We start from the raw sequence: 18,873 nt of genomic DNA, 5'->3' as shown, positions 1-18,873 counted from the left end.
AATACAATAACCATGAATGAAATAGTTCATTCAGAGCACATTTAAAAACCGTAGCCGGGCGGTGGTGATGAACACCTTTAATCCCAGCACTCAGGTGGCAGAGGCAGGTGGATCTCTGTGAGTTCCAGGACAGCCAGCGCTCGAAAAACCAAAAATAAAATAAAATAATTGTGCTGAAATATGACACGTAGCATAAAATGTATTACCTCAACTGTGCAAAAATTTATTACATTTACCTGCATGTGTATGTATGTGAGCACACACGCCAGACACGTGTCAGAGGACCGCCTGCAGGGACTAGATCCTTCCTTCTACCATGTGGGTCCCCAGGATAGAGCTGACACCGTCAGCCTTGGCAGCCAATACGGTTACCTTTGAGCACCTTCCCCACCATTTTCAAGTGTACAGTTCAGAGTTCTAGATTCTTCTGACTGTGGAAATGCAGCAAGACCACTCTAAAGTTCACAACCTGCCTCCATGCTGTTTTCACAGAGCGTATACTCTTCTGAGAAATGTCAACCTAAGGCTTTTACATGTTTAAACGAAACTGTCTTGTTGTTGCTCATGCGTGGGAGCTGTTCATGTGGTCTAGATGGTAATCTGTTATCAAATAAGTGGTTTGCAGGTACTGCCCTCCATTCCAAAGGTGTCCCATGTGCCCTTGCACACACTGAGGTTTTCAATTTTGACATAGTCCAATTTACCTAGCTTTCCTTTTATTACCCATACTTTTTAACATTGTGTCCCAACATTGCTAAATCTAATATCATAAACTCCTCACTCCCAAGTCCTTCAACAAGTTTTTATACTTTTGGTTCACAGCATTTAGGATTTTGACCCATTTTGAGTTAATTTCTCTATGTGTGTGAGCTAAGAATCCTACTTCAGTCTTTTGCCTGTGGACTTCCAGATTCCAGTACTCTTCCCTTTGAACTGTATTTACTCCTGGCTTTCCATTCTTGTCTACTGGCCTTGGGTACTGTTATGGAAAACCACAATGTAATTTTGTTGTTTTAAAATCAAGATGCATAAGTCCTCCAGCCCGTTTCTCCTTTTCAAGATTCGGGACCTCCTGGTCTTCTCAACAGATTTTAAGATGAACTTTTCTATTTCTGGATAAAATGTTATTCCTATTTTATTAGGTCACTAGGATGGCATCGATCCCTTGACCACTCTTGTCTTCCAACTCAAGAGCGTGGACTGCCCCTCCCCCAATGCTGCCTTCTATCTCAGTTATGAGTGTTTTGGAGTTTTTAGTGGAGTAGTTTCTTAAATTTTTAATAAACATATTCCTAAGAAGTTTATTTTTTTCCCCGATTTTTCAAGAAAGGGTCTCTCTGTGTAGCCCTGGCTGTCCTGGAACTCACTCTGTAGAACTGGCCTCCAGTTCACAGATCTCTGCCTCCCGAGCAGTCATAGGTTGTGAAAGTTTACATAGCCATTCAAAATATATACATATACAAATTAGAAATGAGAGGAAAAGACAATCTCTGTGTCACAGAGATCACTAATGGGTGACATGGTTACACATGGCTGCTCCTTTAGAGATGCCAAAATTTTCAGCGCTGCTAAAGCAGCGCCATCATCTGCTGCACAGGGGCTGGAGAGAAGACAGATGGGAGAGGGAAACTTCAGTGGCCCAGGAGGCTTCTTTCTTGGCTGGGAACAGAGCAACATGTGCCCCACACTTCATAAAGAGGCCAAAACTCATAATGACTCTGTACCCCTGCTGAGTTCAGACACAAAGTGCAGGACCCTGGCAGGATGCCACTAAGCTCAGTCCCAACACTGCCAAATGCAGGCAGCTGCAGGCGCTGCTCCTCTGAGAACACACCTCTGTTCAACAACTGCACACTGGAAAGACCCCTGGCCATCATGAGGGGACACAGCAGAGCCACCTATAGGACCTAAGGGAGACTGAGCTGGGGTGACCACCAGGTGTGACCAACCTGAGGGCATGGCTCTCTCTCCCAGGCTAACCCTTAGATGGTTTCTGGAAGGTACTCTGTTAGTGCCCGCAAACCATGTCAAACAGGCAGCAGGCCCACCTCTGGTTATAGAGCCCTGGCTATGCTCAGTTTTATGTCTCTTCCTAGCAATACAAAACTAAAGCGGGTATGCTTCTGAGTTATAACAAGTATTATACCCATGGCCATGAAGCAGACCCCTATGCCGCTGGCAGATGCATGGGTGTGCGGCTTCCAATCACCACGTTGTGTCCACTGTAAGAACCTTCTACACAGCTTCTCAACATTTTCCCAGGCCTCCTGGGCTGGTGTTGCCCTGTCAAGAGCTGACTTAATGCCAAGATGGTGGCTGTCAGTCAGCTCAGCAGGACTCCTACAGGAAAAGTGGCCAGTGCAGCTATGCGTAGCTTTTCGTGCAGACTCTGGGTAGGGAATCTGTGCACTGCGTAAAAGACCTGGAAAGGGTTAGCCTGTGTTCTTTGATTCTTCTGTCACTGTCTTATTCTCTGTTCAAACAAAACAAAACAAAACAACAACAACAACAACAACAACCTGCCTGTAAATACTGATTTTATTTTTAGGTAGTATTTCGGAACAAAAATTTCAAACCTTGATTTCTAAATTCAGCCACAGGTTTTGGTTTTCTTTCTCGATCACTCCAATCTGGCGTTTTAACCTAGAAGTCTGTGGCACTGTAATGGCAGTGTGCTGGCATCAGGCTGGCCAGTGCCACTTCCAAAAACTCCTAGGACCCGCATGAGGACTGCTGTTGTGGGTCTTGTTGGGTAAGAAGTCTAACCTAAAAACCCCGGCTTCACTTGTAGTTCAAAACAGACTTTCCTTACACAGGTTAAAGTTCCCTAGTATGCAGCTCTGCCAAGGTTGCCAGCAAAGTGCCTTGCCAGCATCAAGGACGAAGGGACAGGCCCTGTTGATTTGAGCCAGTCTCCAGTGACTGAACAGGGCCAGCAGAGCTTATCTCTGGGGAGGTAGGTAAAGCTTGCCTGCTCCAGCTCCTGCATGCAGACTTGGGCTCACTTTAAACCCTTGCAGCTGGACTGGGACGCCTCACTGACCAGAGCAGGTGCCCACACCTGTCTTTGCCCTGAGGATACAAGCAGCCCATGGACTACATACAAAGTATTCAAGCATCTCGGAGTCTCACACCAATTGTTTTGTTAGTCCACCTCCACCCTTGCCAGCCCACAGCAGGTCAGCTGAGCAACAGATCTCAATTTCAAGAAGGATCTCAAGGAAGAGTAGAAGGGAGCCATGAGACTAACAGTGCCTGGGCATCCCCAGCATCCCGAGAGGCAACACCACGCAGTCTCCAGGGACACTGAAGGGATGGGGAAGGACAGGACACAGTTACAAGGCTCTTCCCTCCAGCAAATGCACCATGAGTTTCCTGGATCTGTGACAATGGCCAGCATGAGGAGAAGGGTAGCATGTTTGAGCACTTTTCCTTGGCTGTCCAGGGGAGTCCTAGAACACGCAACACAACATCACTAACCTCAGGAAGGAGTGAAGTTCTGGCAAGCCTCGAGGGCTCCTGTTCAATGAAGTGAGCCAGAAGGGGCACAAATACAGGGGACTCCACTTATAGGAGCAGGGTGGACACTTCCCAGAGCTGCAGGAGGAATGGGGGCTCTGTTGCAGGGCAAAGTGTCTGCAAGGGTGATGAGGGTCTGGGGAAGACAGTATGGGTGGGCCTGGAGAGCTGGCAATGCACTGAATACTGCTGGACTGCACCTGTGGTGTGTGGGTCACAGGATGTGCATGCTGTGCACACATTGCCAACAATTTTAAGATGAAGGGAAGGTCTGAGCCAGGGAGGTTCAGGAGACACTGGGCAGTAGAAGCAGGGGGCCATGGTCTACCTCTAGGGGAGGTAGGTTGTACTGGGAACCAAGTCTTTAGCTGAAAGGAGTGGACTGAGGGTAGATGCTCAAGGAATAGTGTGTGCATGCATGCATACATACATACACATCATACACATGCATACATACATACGTACACACTCAAGCACACACATGCATTCATGCACACAGACACATACACACACGCACACACATACTGTCTGAACACATTCATGCATGTGCATGTGTGATAAAGATCCGAATTCAAAGCTCTTAAAGAAATCTAGGTAAGTGGTGAAGAAGGCTTAAGCTACGCCATGAAATGTGGGTGGTGTGGGGAGGAGGGCACCTTGCAGGGTGGGGAGGGGCTGACTGCAGGTTCAGCTGCTGACAGGATGCTGGCTATTGGGCATGGCCAGGGGCCACCTGTGTCACCTGCTCATTCCTTCCCATGCTCTAACCCCACAGGGAGAAAAGAATGCTGTGCTCCGGCACAGTGAGGAGAAGAGCCAGCACCTGAACCACCAGCAAGCACCCTGGTACCGTGCTCACTCTCCAGTTCACTATTCTAACGCGCTCACTCTCCAGTTCACTATTCTAACGTGCTCACTCTCCAGTTCACTATTCTAACGTGCTCACTCTCCAGTTCACTATTCTAACATGTTCACTATTCTAACGTGCTCACTCTCCAGTTCACTATTCTAACGTGCTCACTCTCCACGTTCACTATTCTAACGTGCTCACTCTCCATGTTCACTATTCTAACGCACTTACTCTCCACGTTCACTATTCTAACGCGCTCACTCTCCGCGTTCACTATTCTAACGTGCTCACTGTCCGCGTTCACTATTCTAACGCGCTCACTGTCCGCGTTCACTATTCTAACGTGTTCATCACACTCCGTGTTCACTATTCTAACGTGCTCACTGTCCGCGTTCACTATTCTAACGCGCTCACTCTCCAGTTCACTATTCTAACGTGCTCACTCTCCACGTTCACTATTCTAACGTGTTCATCACACTCCGTGTTCACTATTCTAACGTGCTCACTGTCCGCGTTCACTATTCTAACGCGCTCACTCTCCACGTTCACTATTCTAACGTGTTCATCACACTCCGTGTTCACTATTCTAACGCGCTCACTGTCCGCATTCACTATTCTAACGCGCTCACTCTCCACGTTCACTATTCTAACGTGTTCATCACACTCCGTGTTCACTATTCTAACGTGCTCACTGTCCGCATTCACTATTCTAACGTGCTCACTCTCCATGTTTACTATTCTTCACCAGACAGGCAAGAAGCAAACAGCCTGTAAACATAAGCAGGATACATTTTTAAGCAGTGAGAACATGCACTTCTATGGGAAAACTTTCAACTATACTAGAGTGTGAACGCTGTGATCGAAGGTATAGTGCTGCCATTTCACAGAGGAGGACGAGGGTTACCACCTTCCTTTTATTCAAAAGCCAGCCTAAGGAATTCTCCTAGTCATGGGAGGACTTTTTTCACAAGACCCAATACTCAGCGACTCACGGGCAGGGCTCCCAGCTCACTGAAGGGCCACACTGGCCTCCTTCTGGCTTTGTTTTCGTTCTTGTTACTGTTTTGAGACAGGGTCTCACTATGCAGCTCAGGGTGGCCTCAGACCCACAGAGATCTGCCTGCCTCTCCCTCCTTACTTTTGGGACTAACAGGTGTGCATCACCGTACCCAGCTGACTTTTTGTTTTTAAAACACAGAAAATGGACTCAAGAAACAAGTCATGATTAATTCACTGCTCTCCTAAGTCACTTTAAAAAAAGAAACAAACTTGCGTCTCATTTCACATTTAGTACTTCTGCCTTCCAGATCCAAAAAACTGCCAGACGAAGAGGCCGACTCAGACTAGTCTTTCAATGAGTAGGTGAGATTAAACTGTGGAATCCCTTTCATGTAACAAAGGCCTGAAGCCTTCACGTGACCCTGACATAAATAGGTACAGGGGCAGGCATCTCACGCACGCTGGAAGCTATGTGGACAGAGCCTGTAATGGGTTCTTGGTCGTCTCTAGCCCACTACTTGTCTTTGAAGTCGGCTGAAGGAATGGTTCAAAAATAGAAACAATAACAACAAACCTTTACAAACAAGGTTGCAGAAGAATGTTTATGATGTTCAAAAACCTCAAGAACCCAAAGCCAGCAGTGGTGGCACACACCTTTAATCCCAGCACTCAGGAGGCAGAGGCAGGGGGATCTCTGTGAGTTCAAGACCAGCCTGGTCTACAGAGTGAGTTCCAGGACAGCTCCAAAGCAACACAGAGAAACTCTGTCTCAAAAAACAAAACAAAACAAAAGCTTAAGAACCAACAGAATGGAATAAGTGACGCTGTGCCTTTTACTCTAACACTGGGAACAAGGCAAGCTTGGCCTTGTGAAACAGTATGCAGAGGCTCCACTTAGAGCAACCTCAAGGGTGAGTGGGGCAGTGGGTGGAGCGGCTGGCTTGCCTGACTATTTAGTAGTCAAGTGTCATGGTTTAAGGAACTCCCAGGCTGCAAGTATTTGGCAAAAGGTTTTTGGTTAAACCCCTGCTGAAGGGCTTTCATTCTAGGCTTCAATTTATTTAACATATTTGAGTATGGTGATTAGCACGTCATAAAAAATAACGAGGCACACAGAAATAAGACATTCTGAGCAAGATGCCACAACTGCCGCTGGTTTTGGACTTCCCTGACACAGTCTGTAAAACACCAGTATTTGCTCTATTTAAAGAAATGACAAGTTTGACAGTACATGCAAGGGGATAGGAAAATATTTTAAAATTATAAGACATTTCTTTTGGATGTGTGTGTGTGGGGGGGTAAAAGCATGTGTGTACCTGTGTGTATGCAATATGTGCATGTTGTATACATGTGTTCACAGTGTATAAATGTATGTACACTTGTGAGGTATATGTGTGTGAACGTGTGTGCGCACGCACGTGTGTGCGCATGTGTGCACTTGTGTGTGTGCACGCTCCTATATTGCTCTCTATTCCCTCAACACCGGGAATCTCTTTGAACCCAGAACTTTCTATTTTCCACCTAGGTAGGTGGTGAGCTGCACCAGTGACAGCCTCATCCTTGACTGCTCCCAACCTTGACCCTGGAGGCTGGCCTTACAGGAAGGCACAGCTATACCTCGCATTTTACATGGGTCCTCCTCACACTTGTACATCATGCACTCTTACCTACTAAGCCACCCCCCAGCCTACAAGGCAAATTAAAAATGAAAGAAAAACTCAACTAGAAATCCCAGAAATGAAAAGAAAATACATGAAATTAGGACTGCAGATAGAGACAAACCTGGAGAGTATCAATGAGACAACAGAGGACAAATACTCAGAAACTTATAAAGAAACAGAATGATTCTGTTCCTGCTAATGAGAACAATGACAATTATAGGTGCATTTTATGTTTAATTTTTATAATAGCGATGACTGCATTTTATGATAAAATAAAGAACTCATATGCAAATGCAAAAATAATTTACACATCCAAAAGATCAGGTTAAAGACATCTAGAACAGCTGGCTGTGGGGGGCTGGGTGATCCATGCCTTTAATCCCAGCACTTGGGAGGCTGAGGCAGGCAGATCTCTGTTAATCTGAGGTTAACCTGGACTGCACCTTAAACTCCAGGCCAGCCAGGGCTATGTAGCGGGACCCTGTCTCAAAGGACAGCTTTGCTGTACTCACAACACATAGTCTGTTACATCTGGCCCTTCTCTTGGTGTGATGTTTGTGAGGCTCATCTGTGTTGAGTGGTTTGCTCCTTTTTAATATGGATACTACTGTGTGTTCTTTTTCCACTCAGGAGTTAACAGACATCTGATTTGCTTTTTAGCTGTCATGAATGATGTTTCTGTGATCAATCATGTAAGTCTGCATGAACATTTATTTTCATTTCGTTTGTGTAGATAGAGTGGATTACAAGTTTGCATGGTTTCTGTTTAGTTTTAGAAGAAATGGACAGAGTGCTTTCTAGAAAGGACAAACCACGTTATATTCCCACAGTGTACTGGTATGCCCACATTTTCACCAGTGTTGGGATTAAAGGCATGCCCTACCCTGCCCAACAGTGCTATTCTTCAGAATAAACAAGTAAAGTCTCCAAGAGAAGCAAAAAAACCGAGGGAATTCGTTACCATTATACCACCTCATTTCAGGAACTCCTACATTTGGGAACATTAAGACAGCCAAGATCATGGGGGGGGGGAATACCTAAATTGCCAGGCAATGGTGGTGCATGTGCATGTCTTTAATCCCAACACTAGGAAAGCAGAGGCAGGTGAATCCATATGAGTTCAAGCCTAGCCTGATCTACAGTGCAAATTCCAGGACAGCCAAGTTTACACAGAGAAACTCTGTCTTGAAAAACAAAACAAAAACAAAAAAATGACTAAGTATAAATTCACTAGTAGAGCAGTTATGAAAGTATCAGTACTAAAAGGAAAACACCAAAATATAACCAGTAAGAACTATAGAAAAAAGTGATATAACTAGCTGATTAACAGAGTGACAAGACTGTGTTCCTATTTAATAACCTTGAATGAAAATGGGTTAAATTCTACAGTTATCAAGAGTAATATAAAAAACAAGACCTATCTACGAGGTAAGTTCAAGAAACTCACCTGCACAATTGAAAGCAAATAGACGGAAAGTTCAAGGATAAAAAAAGATATCCATACCTAACGAACCCAAGTCGCCAGGAGCTGCTATACTTACATCAGATAAAACAGAAATGAGGTAAGAGAAGTTCTAGAAAGAAATTTAAAATATCATTATGTAACGGTGGAATGGTGGGAGCTAACTTGAAAACAGTACATAACAATTAGACACATAATGTGTGTTCTACAGCAGAGCACACAAAGACATACAGCAGCTTGCTAGATCTGTAGGGACAGGATGGATTCGCAATACAGTAACACTGGAGGACTTTTAACAACCCAATTTCACCCATGAACAAATGAATAAAATAAAAGTAAGTCAGGATCAAACTTTTCTTTCTTTTCTTTTTTGTTATTGTTGTTTATCAAGACAGGGTTTCTCTATATTGTCCTGGCTATCCTAGGACTCACTCTGTAACACAGGCTGGCCTCAAACTCATAGAGATCCTCCTACTTCTGTCTCCTGAGTACTGGGGTTAAAGGCGTGTGCCACTACCACTAGGGTAAAGTTTTCTTTAAAAACTTAAAATGGGTGCTGGAGAGATGGTTCAGTGGTTCAGAACACTTATTGGTCTTGCAGAAGACCCAGGTTTGGTTCCTGGCACCCATATATATGGTAGCTCACAACCACTGTAACACCTGTTCCAAGGGATCCAGCACCCTCATCTGGCTTCCCCAGGCAATGCACATATATGATTCATCTAGATACATGCACATACACAGTCATACACATAAAATAAATACATCTTAAAAAATGAAAATGGAAACGCACATGCCAAAATGTGCAAGACAGAACAATAGGCAAGAATGATCTGACACACACAAACCAGAAAACACACCACATTAACAGAGTGGCGGATAAAGGGATGTATGGTCATACTGCCATCGCCCTGATGTCAACGTGACATCATCCTGACAGCAGATACTGAAAGAACACAAACTCTTTGTGATGGTACCCGTCTATTACCCCAGCACTCAGGATGGAAGGATGCATGGTCATCCTGACTTCAGACACAGAAAGAATGTGTGATGGTACCTGTATATAATCGCAGCACTCAGGAGGCAGAGGCAGGTAAGGTGGGCCTCTGTGAATGTGAGGCCAGCCTGGTCTATAGAATTTTAATTAATAACTTAGTTAGTAAGTTCCAGGACAACCAGGGCTACTCTGTGAGACACTATCTCAGGAAAACAAAAACAAAAGTCAGAAAAAAAAAAAAAACAAATTAAAAAAAAAAAACAAAAAAGCAAAACCAGAAAGAGTCGAGAACAGAAGGACCACAGATTTAATACCAGTCTGCACTAGGCCTGGGCTACACAGGGAGGCCTTGCCTCGCTGGAAGAAAAGAGACACAGACGGAAAGGAGAAAGAGGGTTGGCAGTGCATTAGAGAACCAGAGACTCAACACATGAGGCCTCGAAGGGCCACGGGCCACAACAGAGGCTGTGTCCACTGAATAGGGAGCAACTCTAAGGCGTGGAGCTCTCATTCAGTACCGTAACAGGAGTCCTAGACAGAACTATTAAACAAGAAACAAGGGGCGACCAAACTGGGAGATCTGGCAGATATCACGACATTGCTTTTGGATTTTTATCTGTCTGGCTGTCTATTTTAGTTTCCAAGACAGGGTTTCTCTGTGTAGCCCTGGCAGTTCTGAACATGCTCAGAGATCCGCCTGTCTCTGCTTCCTGAGTGCTGGAGTAAAGGCGTGCGCCACCATTGCCCTACTGAAAACTAACTTTTTAAACAAGATTATTTTTATTTTTATGTGTGTGGGTGTTTTGCCTGCTTATATGTCTGTGCACCAGATGCATACCTGGTGCCTGTGGAAATCAGAAGAGGGCACTGGACCCCTGGTGGTTTGTTTAAATGAAAATGGCCCTCACAGGCTCATAGAGAGTGGTGCTATTTGAGAGGATCAGGAGGTGTGGCTTTGTTGGAGGAAGTGCGTCAATGGGGGTGGGCTTTGAGGTTTCAAAAGAACAAGCCACGCCCAGAATCCCATTTCTCTCTTCCTGCCTGTGAGTGGATCTGCATGTACAAATCTCGGCTCCTTTTCTAGCACCATGCCTGTTTGTAGGCTGCTATGCTTTCCGCCATGCTGATAATAGAATAACCTTTGAAACTGTAAGCTAGTCCCAATTAAATGCTTTCCTTCATAAGAGTTGCCATAGTTGTATTTCTTAACAGCAGTAGATCAATGACTAATACAAATCTCCTGAAACTGATGTGAGCTGCCCTATTCAGCACAGTTTAAAGATTCCACTAATAAATTTCTACCAAAACTGATAAAAGAAAAAAAACTGATATAAGAATTTAGTATTTAAGCTGGGAGTTGGTGGCACAGGAGCGGCAGGTAATCCCAGGAGAGGCAGGCAGATGGATCTCTGTGAGTTCAAGGCCAGCCTGATCTACAGAGCTTGTTCCAGGACAGGCTCCAAAGCCACAGAGAAACCCTGTTTCAAAAAACAAACAAACAAACAAACAAACAAAAAGAATTTAGTATTTGCCAAACACAAAAATCAACATTAAAAAAAGTCAGGTCTGGCACTACAAACCATAACCCCAGCTTTGCTGGAGGCTAAGGCAGGACAGCCTTATGGACTTCAGGGTAAGTTTAAGAATAACTTGGCCAAATTAGTGAGTTTATGTTGCAAAATAATAAAGCAAAAAAGAAGGTTAGGCATATAGTTCAGTGGTAAAGCACTTTCCTTCTATGTATAATGTCCTTGACGCAGTCAATGGTACAGTAAAAAGTAAAAAGGAAGTCAGGGTAAGCTGGGCATGATGGCACCTGCCTGTAGACCCAGCTGCTCGGGAGGCATCACCTGGGCTCACAAGCTCAAACCTGGGAAAGACATTGAGATTGCCTCATAAACAAAAGCAAGCAATCAAACAAAAATCTAGGCCCATTTCCATGTACTGACAACACATTTTCAGGAAAATAAAGAAAACTGCATGCATAACATATAAACAATAAAAGACTTAGCAAGGAAACTAAAGCAAGGAAGTGACAGAACCCTTCGATGAAAGTTACAAAGCTGGAGGGGAGGGGACATCCCAAGATGGGGCAGAGTGACCTCATGCCCATGAATCGACGGACTTAACATTATACAGATACATACACTACCTAAGGTACCCTGACCAATTCCATATAGTTCCTCTCAAAATACTAAATGGCATTCTTCACAGAACAGAAATAGAGAAACAAGCATAAATGTGCACAGCATCGCTAAGCATCCTTGCAGTGCTGGGGACCAACGTGAGGGCCTCTGTCTTCCAGCGATGAGCACTGCTCCACTGCACAGCAACTTCGAGCAAAAACAACAAAACGGGAAGAATCAAAGAGCCTGACTTCAAATAGATACTAGAAAGCTGGAGCACAGTCCTGGCGTACTGACACACAAGACTGCCAGGAAGGAATTGAAAACCTGTAAATCAGGCTGCACACACAGTCAAGTGAAAAAGATGGCACAGAGAAAGGATAGTCTCTAGCTAAAATGGTGCCAACAAAATGGACAGTCACATGTGCAAGCATGGAAGTAGACTCCTGCTTCCTGCAATATGTAAAAATGAACTTGAAATGGATCAACGATCTAAATCTAGGTTCTGAAACCAGGAAACTACTAAAAGACGATGGTGTGTGTGTGGGTGTGATTCTCTTAAATGACTCCCCAGGAGCACAGGCAATCAAAGAAAAGGCAGACAAATGGAATCACAGCAAAGTAAGAAGGTTGAGGAAGTACACAGGCAACCTGTAGCCAGAAGAGGTTTACAAACAAGTCATCTGACAGACGGGCAGAATCCAGACACATGGAACTTAACTGCTAATATCCCTCCCTAGCTACCTGTCTTCCAAATGAGCAAATGTTCCCAATCTAGGGGATATGACTCCAACCACATTTAGGCACAACTCGTCCCTGGCCTGTTGCTCAAGGGTAAAACCCAGCAAATGCTGACAAAGATGTAAGAGATGGTTGGGACATCGTGGAGCTCCCTCAACAAACTAAACCACCGTATGCCCAGCAAAGCCCATTCCATGGTATGCCTGAAGGAGCCATGCATAAGCCCATGTTTACCGCAGCACTGTTTCAACAGCCAAGACAGGGTATCTGCTGTGGGAGAGTCTTTTTGTACACTGGGAAGATGTGTCTCTACCAAAGCACCTCTCTGATTGGTTTAAAACAGAGCTGAATGGCCAGTAGCTAGGCAGGAGAGGATAGGCGGGACTTCTGGATGGAGAAAGGAATCAGAGAGGTGGAGATTCACCAGTGAGGAGCAGAGGAAGTCGGACACAGAGTAGAGAAGAGAGGTAATGAGGTGTGGCAGAATGAAGATTACTATAAATGGATTAATTTCAGTTGTAAGAGCTGGTAGAGAACAAGCCTAAGCTAAGGCCAAACTTCCATAATTAATAAAAGAAAAAAGTCTCGTGTCTGTGTCATCATTTGGGAGCTGGTGATCCCAAGTTTGACTATAGGTATCAACTGTAGCACCCCTGAAAAAGAATGGACACAGGCAACATAGCACACACACCAACTGCGCCTTATTAGTGACCCACAAAAACGTTACACATTTGTGACAACACAGGGAACTGAGGGACAATATATTAAGTAAAATAAAGGGACAGAAACGCATGCTCTAGTTCTACTGAGAACAAGAACATGATGCCCAAACAGCTACTCTCACAGAACCTGAGGGAGACAAGTAGTCACTAGAGGATGGAGATGGTAAAGAAAAAGGGACGATAACAGGTACCAATACAGTTAGATAAGAGCTAACTAAGTTCCAATGTTCTGTAGCTTCGTAGGATGACTAGTTCACTATCTATTATAGACTTCAAAATACCTACAAAGAGGAAATGATGCATGCTTAAGGAGACAGAAGACTAATTGCCTCAATTGGGTTGTTACACATTGTATACGTGCAGCAAATTATCACAAAACAGAGCAAAATGCTCCCAGCCCTTGAGAGGGCTAGGCTGACTCACGGCTTTAGAAACTGGCAGATAAAAGGATCAATCACGTAAGAAAAAAAAAAAAAAATCCACATGGGGCTGGAGAGACAGCTTAGTAGTTAAGAGCGCTGGCTGCTCTTCAGAGGTTCTGAGTCAGACTCAGCACTCACACAGTTACTCACAAACTGTTAAGTACAGGCCCAGCGAGTCTGATGCCCTCTCTTGGCCTCCTCAGGTACTACACATAGGTGGTACACAGACAACACCCATACATACAAAATAAGATGGGGGCTGACAGACCATGTGTGGTTTCCAGTATAGAGACAGGAAGCAGAGCACAGTTACCTGTACATGAGGTGGGAGTGGGAGCCGATAGTAACTGGGCACGAAGTAACTGGAAGATGACGGACTGGCTCTATGCCTGTACACATCTATTAAAGAATTAAAACTTCCACTTATGATCGATGTGTAAATTGTGTGTCAATAAAATTCTAAAAGGGGGGATCTAACTTGAAGAGCTAAAGTTATTCTCATAAGAGTACATGGCTTTACAGTGTTATAAAACTGAAAATAAAAGAACTCAGTATTTGACTTAGTAAATAGGAAAAAGAATAAAAAATAGGATAATTAAAATGTAAGTGGGGTGAAGGGGGTACTAAACAGGAACAGAAGAGGGGACATAATTAGCACAGATACGGAAGAGAGGAACAGATGCACTCGGAAGCCCCACACAGCTATTACTGAGTGACTATGAGAGGAAGACACAGATTATCCCAGAGTGCTTGGCCCAGCTGAGCCGACTTCATGGGCACATGGGACACCCACACTGGATTGTTTCTGAAATCCAGGCACACCAATCCTTGTCACAAGGTGATGGCAGGGGAGAGCCACATGGAAACTCGAGGGCTGCCTTCGGGAAAGACCACTGAGTGCTTCTCTCTGTACACCTTGGGTCTGACAGAAAAAGAACCGGGGTAAGGAAAGACCAATAGCAGTGGGCCAGGGGTGCCTTGTACAGCGACTCCTTGACACAGGTAAAAGCTTCCAAGACAGAAATTACACTCCAGCCTATGCTGAGTCCTTCCTGTGGGCGAAGGGCACAGGACATGATCTAACATGCCCTTACGGCAGCAAGCACCAGGCACCAGCTGGGTCATGTAAAGCAAGGCGTTATTCTGAGCCTTTCTCAACCCAGAAGCCACACCTCTGGCTTGGCAATGTGAGGAGGAGTCTGTACACACATTGCCTTACTGTCTCACCACAGAGATGTTGAGTCCCAAAGAGCAGTGGTCCGCTCATCACTGCTTGGTGCCATGCCCCTTAGAACAGGCCCTGCGTCCAGAGGTGGTCCACCTACCTGCTAGCAGATGAAGGAAAAAGCCTTTAACCCCCCTCCCCCAGGCACATCTGCATGGAGCCCTACAAACAGCACTGGGAATACAGCTCTAAGGCCAACTTCCTGCTCTCCACATACTGGATCAAGATTAATTATAAAAAGATGCATCATTATAGATTTCAGGAATGACAGACGTCTGATAGCTCTTCGCATAGTGGTCTTAGATCTCAGAACATGTAAAGAGCATCTGAGGCTCACATCTTACTATAGTTCCTTGACCCATTTCCCTTGATGAGGTCTTAAGTTATGTCAACACTGAGCCCTCCTGGAGGAAAACTTGGAGCTCAATGTTCCTCTCATGGAAAGAGGTGGTTAAGCCACTGGGAGCAGTTCCAAGTGAAGAGTCCTACTCCCTGGCTGGTCTCCAGTAAGGGACCCAGGTGTCCAGGAGAATCTGCAAAGCACTGAGCTGGTTCTCTGTCTGGGCTTTTGTGACTGCCTGTAGTAACACCTTCTGAAGGCTGGAGTTCTAACACAAGCTGGAGAATTACATGGAAGAAAAATGGCTGGCTTACTTATAGCTAAGGTTTGAAGTCCAGTCTATAGGGCCTCTGGCAATGGAATAGCATTTATCCCTAGTGTATAAAGGGACGTTGGGAGCCCATTCCACACAGAGGGATACTTTCTCAGCCTAGACACATGCGGGAGGGCCTGGGTCCTGTCCCAGATGATGTGACAGACTTTAATGACCCCCCCATGGAAGGTCTCACCCTTTCTATGAATCAGAAGAGGGATGGGATGGGGGTTGGTGGGGGAATAGGAGGATGGGAGGGAGAGGGAACTGGGTTTGATATATAAGATTGTTTCTAATTTAAAGAATGTCTCCCTATTGTCTAGTGTAGTGTTCTTGTAACACATGTAGCTATTAGAGTTTTATCCCAAAAGCTCTGGAATTAAAAATATTAGCTCAGTAGAGTTAAGTGGCATTCAATCCAAGGAAAAACTGAACCAGGAAAACTAAACAAACAAAAAACAAAAACCTGATCGATCCATAAGGAGCAGGCAAGGCTCCCCCCAGTAACAAAAGTTCCTACATTGAAAAGACAAATGAGAATTACCTTTTAAAGACGGGAGTTTTTGTAGTTCTCTGTTATTGCTGGCATTAAACCGTGAAGAATTCTGCCGTTTGTCTTTCTTAACAGGGACGACGACGGGCTGAGGGACTGGGACTTTTATTTTAGCAGATGTCGAAGACTGGACAGCCACGAGGCTGTTTTTCCTGCTGGCTATCTGTTTTCAAAAATAAAAATAAATCAATATGTAAAATAGATTATTTAAAATGACTGCTGATGCAGCACAATAGAAACAGGAAACACACACACACACACACACACACACACGTATGTGGGACAGGGCTCTTCTTACCCCGGTAACTGGAGCTGCTGGAGGTTGAGGCTTCACTCTACCCTCAGCGATCCTGGACGGCAAGCACCACAGGCACCTAGCTACTATGTCCCCTGCAGACCTCTGATTTCTTTAGCCTTTGTTTGTTTGGGGATAGTCTGACTTGACAGCTCAGGCTGGTACTGAATACACTGTATAACAAATCACATGTCCAACTAGTGGTCATCCTTCTGCCTCAGCCTCTTGAGTGCTGAGATTGGAAGTGTGGTAGGCTAGGTAACGACTGCCACAAAAAATGGTCACATCCTATAACCTGGGACATGTGACTATGTCACCTTGCTTGGCAAATGAACTTGGCAGATGTGACTAAGCTCAAGGTCACCAGAGAGGGAAAGGACCCTTGACTATCAAGATGAACAATGTCAGCAGAAAGATCCTCGTGAGGGAGGTGGGGCGGTGGAGCAAGGGGAGGAAATAAGATAGTGGAAGCTGACGTCCAAGAATCAGAGAGATATGAAGCTCACTGTGTCGTGAAGACAGGAGGGGCTGGGAGCAGAGATACAGCACCCTGCCGTACCTTCCCTTGGGTCCTGTGTCCAATCTCTGCCCTCCAAAACTGTAAGATGTGAGAGCATAGGCTCCTACACCCACCAACAGAAGCAACAGAGAGAGAACAGAGCTGACCACCTCCTGAGATGGAAAGTTCTCACAAGTTTCCTATTCTGTTCGCTGTGTACAGGTGTCTTCCCTGAGCCTAGAACTATGCATCCCAGCTTTTCTTTGCACCCTGGGCTCCCAACTAACAGGCACATCTCTGATGGTATGACAATCATCAGGGACAGACAACCTCCTTGTAGACAAGTCCAACATGTCCAGTGAGACATTACTGCAGGATGGAGAACACTCCAAGAAAACACGCAGCAGAGCTACTCGAGTCCCTTGTCAACCACACGGGTTCAGTGGATGTCTCACCACAGGGACCCTGTGGAGCTCATGCGGGCTCTGGGCACCCAGTTACAGGGATCTCTGTGCATGACCGGGTGACATGACACACTGTGGTTTCCTGCAACCATTGTCCAGATATGACAGCCACCATCTACAATGGTGAAGGCATGATGTACACAGCATGCCAGATGCACGGTGTCTGCCCCAAACAGTGGAGCACTTTCAAATGACCACTAGTGGGGCTGAAGAGATGGCTCACTGGGTCAACGTCTGCTGCCCAAGCAAGAGGGTGTCAGTTCAGATTCCCCAGAACCTGTGTAAAAGCTGTGTGTGGGATCTGTAACTCCAGTGCTAATGAGGGAACACGGGTGGAAATGGGTAGATCTGGATCCTAGGACTCACCAGCCAGCTAGCCTATCTGGAATAGTGAGCTGTAGTCTCAGTGAGAGACCCTGTCTCAAAAAATAAGGTGGACAGCGATTACAGAAGACACCCAATGTCAACCTCTGGCCTATAAACACAGACATGTGCATATCCTTCCTCTCCCCGCCTCCCACATATAAACACTGAAAGGCCAACAAGCTTCAACCTGAAAATACAAAATTCCTTAGCCCCTTCCCATCACCACACGTCCATGGAGACCAGCCACACCAACACAAGCCCCAACTGATCTGTTGTCGTCCTTGAATGCATATTTGCTAAGTAGTACTCTGGGTCTGCTTTGTTTTTAATGAGCTGCCTCAGAACACCTGGGCAGGCTGTTCCAAGACGAGACTGTCCAGGGCAGCAGCAGCAGTTCTGACCTGACAGCAGAAGCCAGGAACCCTTCCCACAGGCTGTGGCTCTACGCTCTTGGACTCTGATCCTGACATGTCTTATGATCTGATCTTGATCTCTAGGGTGCTGGTAAGGAAGTGTCATGGGCTTTTAAAAGGTGGGGCCTAAGAGGAAGTCCTATGTCACTGGGGCGCCTTCTGCTCTTGCATTGAAATGTGGCAAGATACACACACTCCAGCCATTGCCACCTGCCATTCTGTCCCCATCAGATAACATTTTCCTTTGTAAGAAGCTGTGCCTGTCGTTCACTATTGTGAGGAACAGCCAATAATCTCTCATCCGCAGCATCTGGCACAAAAAGCATGAACAGCCCCTACAGGCTGGTGAAGCTGATCAGTGGGTAAAGGCACCTGCCACCAAGCTTGACGATCCAACTTAACCCCCAAGATCCAAAATGGAGGAAGCAAAGAATCAGCTCTCACGAGCTGCCCTCTGTAACGTCCCATGCACACATGTGTGCACAGATGCAGAGACATAAATGGACAGAGGAACAACATTAAAAAGAAAGTGCCATTCACAACTCACCTCTCCATGGAGCCCTCCCCAAGTTAAAACTTATCAGTTTGGCTTTCCTGGGATGCTCCTCCAAAAGCTGGCTTCATAGTTAAAAAGAACTTGCTGCTCTTACATAGGACATGGGTTTGGTTTCTAGCACCCACGTTGGACAGTTCACATAGCCTGGAATTCCAGCTGCAGGGGGATCTGACACCTTTGGCCTCCAAGAGCATCTATACACACCCTCTGTCTGTCTGTCTGTCCATCCATTCCCCCCCCCTCACACACACACACACACACACACACACACAAAGTGGTAATATCATTTAAAGGCCCTAGAGTTTAGACTTACTGCATAGCCTCGAGGATCCTCCCAGACATCCACCTCC

At 45.5% G+C, this 18,873-nt stretch overlaps 1 protein-coding gene across 5 annotated transcripts in view; it reads right to left on the bottom strand.

Annotated features, from left to right (window-relative positions):
* The window catches only part of Ppp2r5c (protein phosphatase 2 regulatory subunit B'gamma), a 114,534-nt gene that overhangs the window by 79,352 nt on the left and 16,309 nt on the right, over positions 1-18,873 (bottom strand). For all 5 annotated transcript variants that reach the window (XM_051196612.1, XM_051196614.1, XM_051196613.1 and 2 more), the window contains exon 3: positions 15,922-16,093. In XM_051196612.1, coding sequence (XP_051052569.1) covers positions 15,922-16,093 — 172 coding nt within the window. The remainder of the gene's footprint in view (positions 1-15,921; positions 16,094-18,873) is intronic.

Source organism: Phodopus roborovskii, unplaced genomic scaffold (assembly GCF_943737965.1).
Source record: "Phodopus roborovskii unplaced genomic scaffold, PHOROB, whole genome shotgun sequence".
Lineage (NCBI taxonomy): Eukaryota > Metazoa > Chordata > Mammalia > Rodentia > Cricetidae > Phodopus > Phodopus roborovskii.
This window is presented reverse-complemented; position numbering and strand designations above follow the sequence as displayed.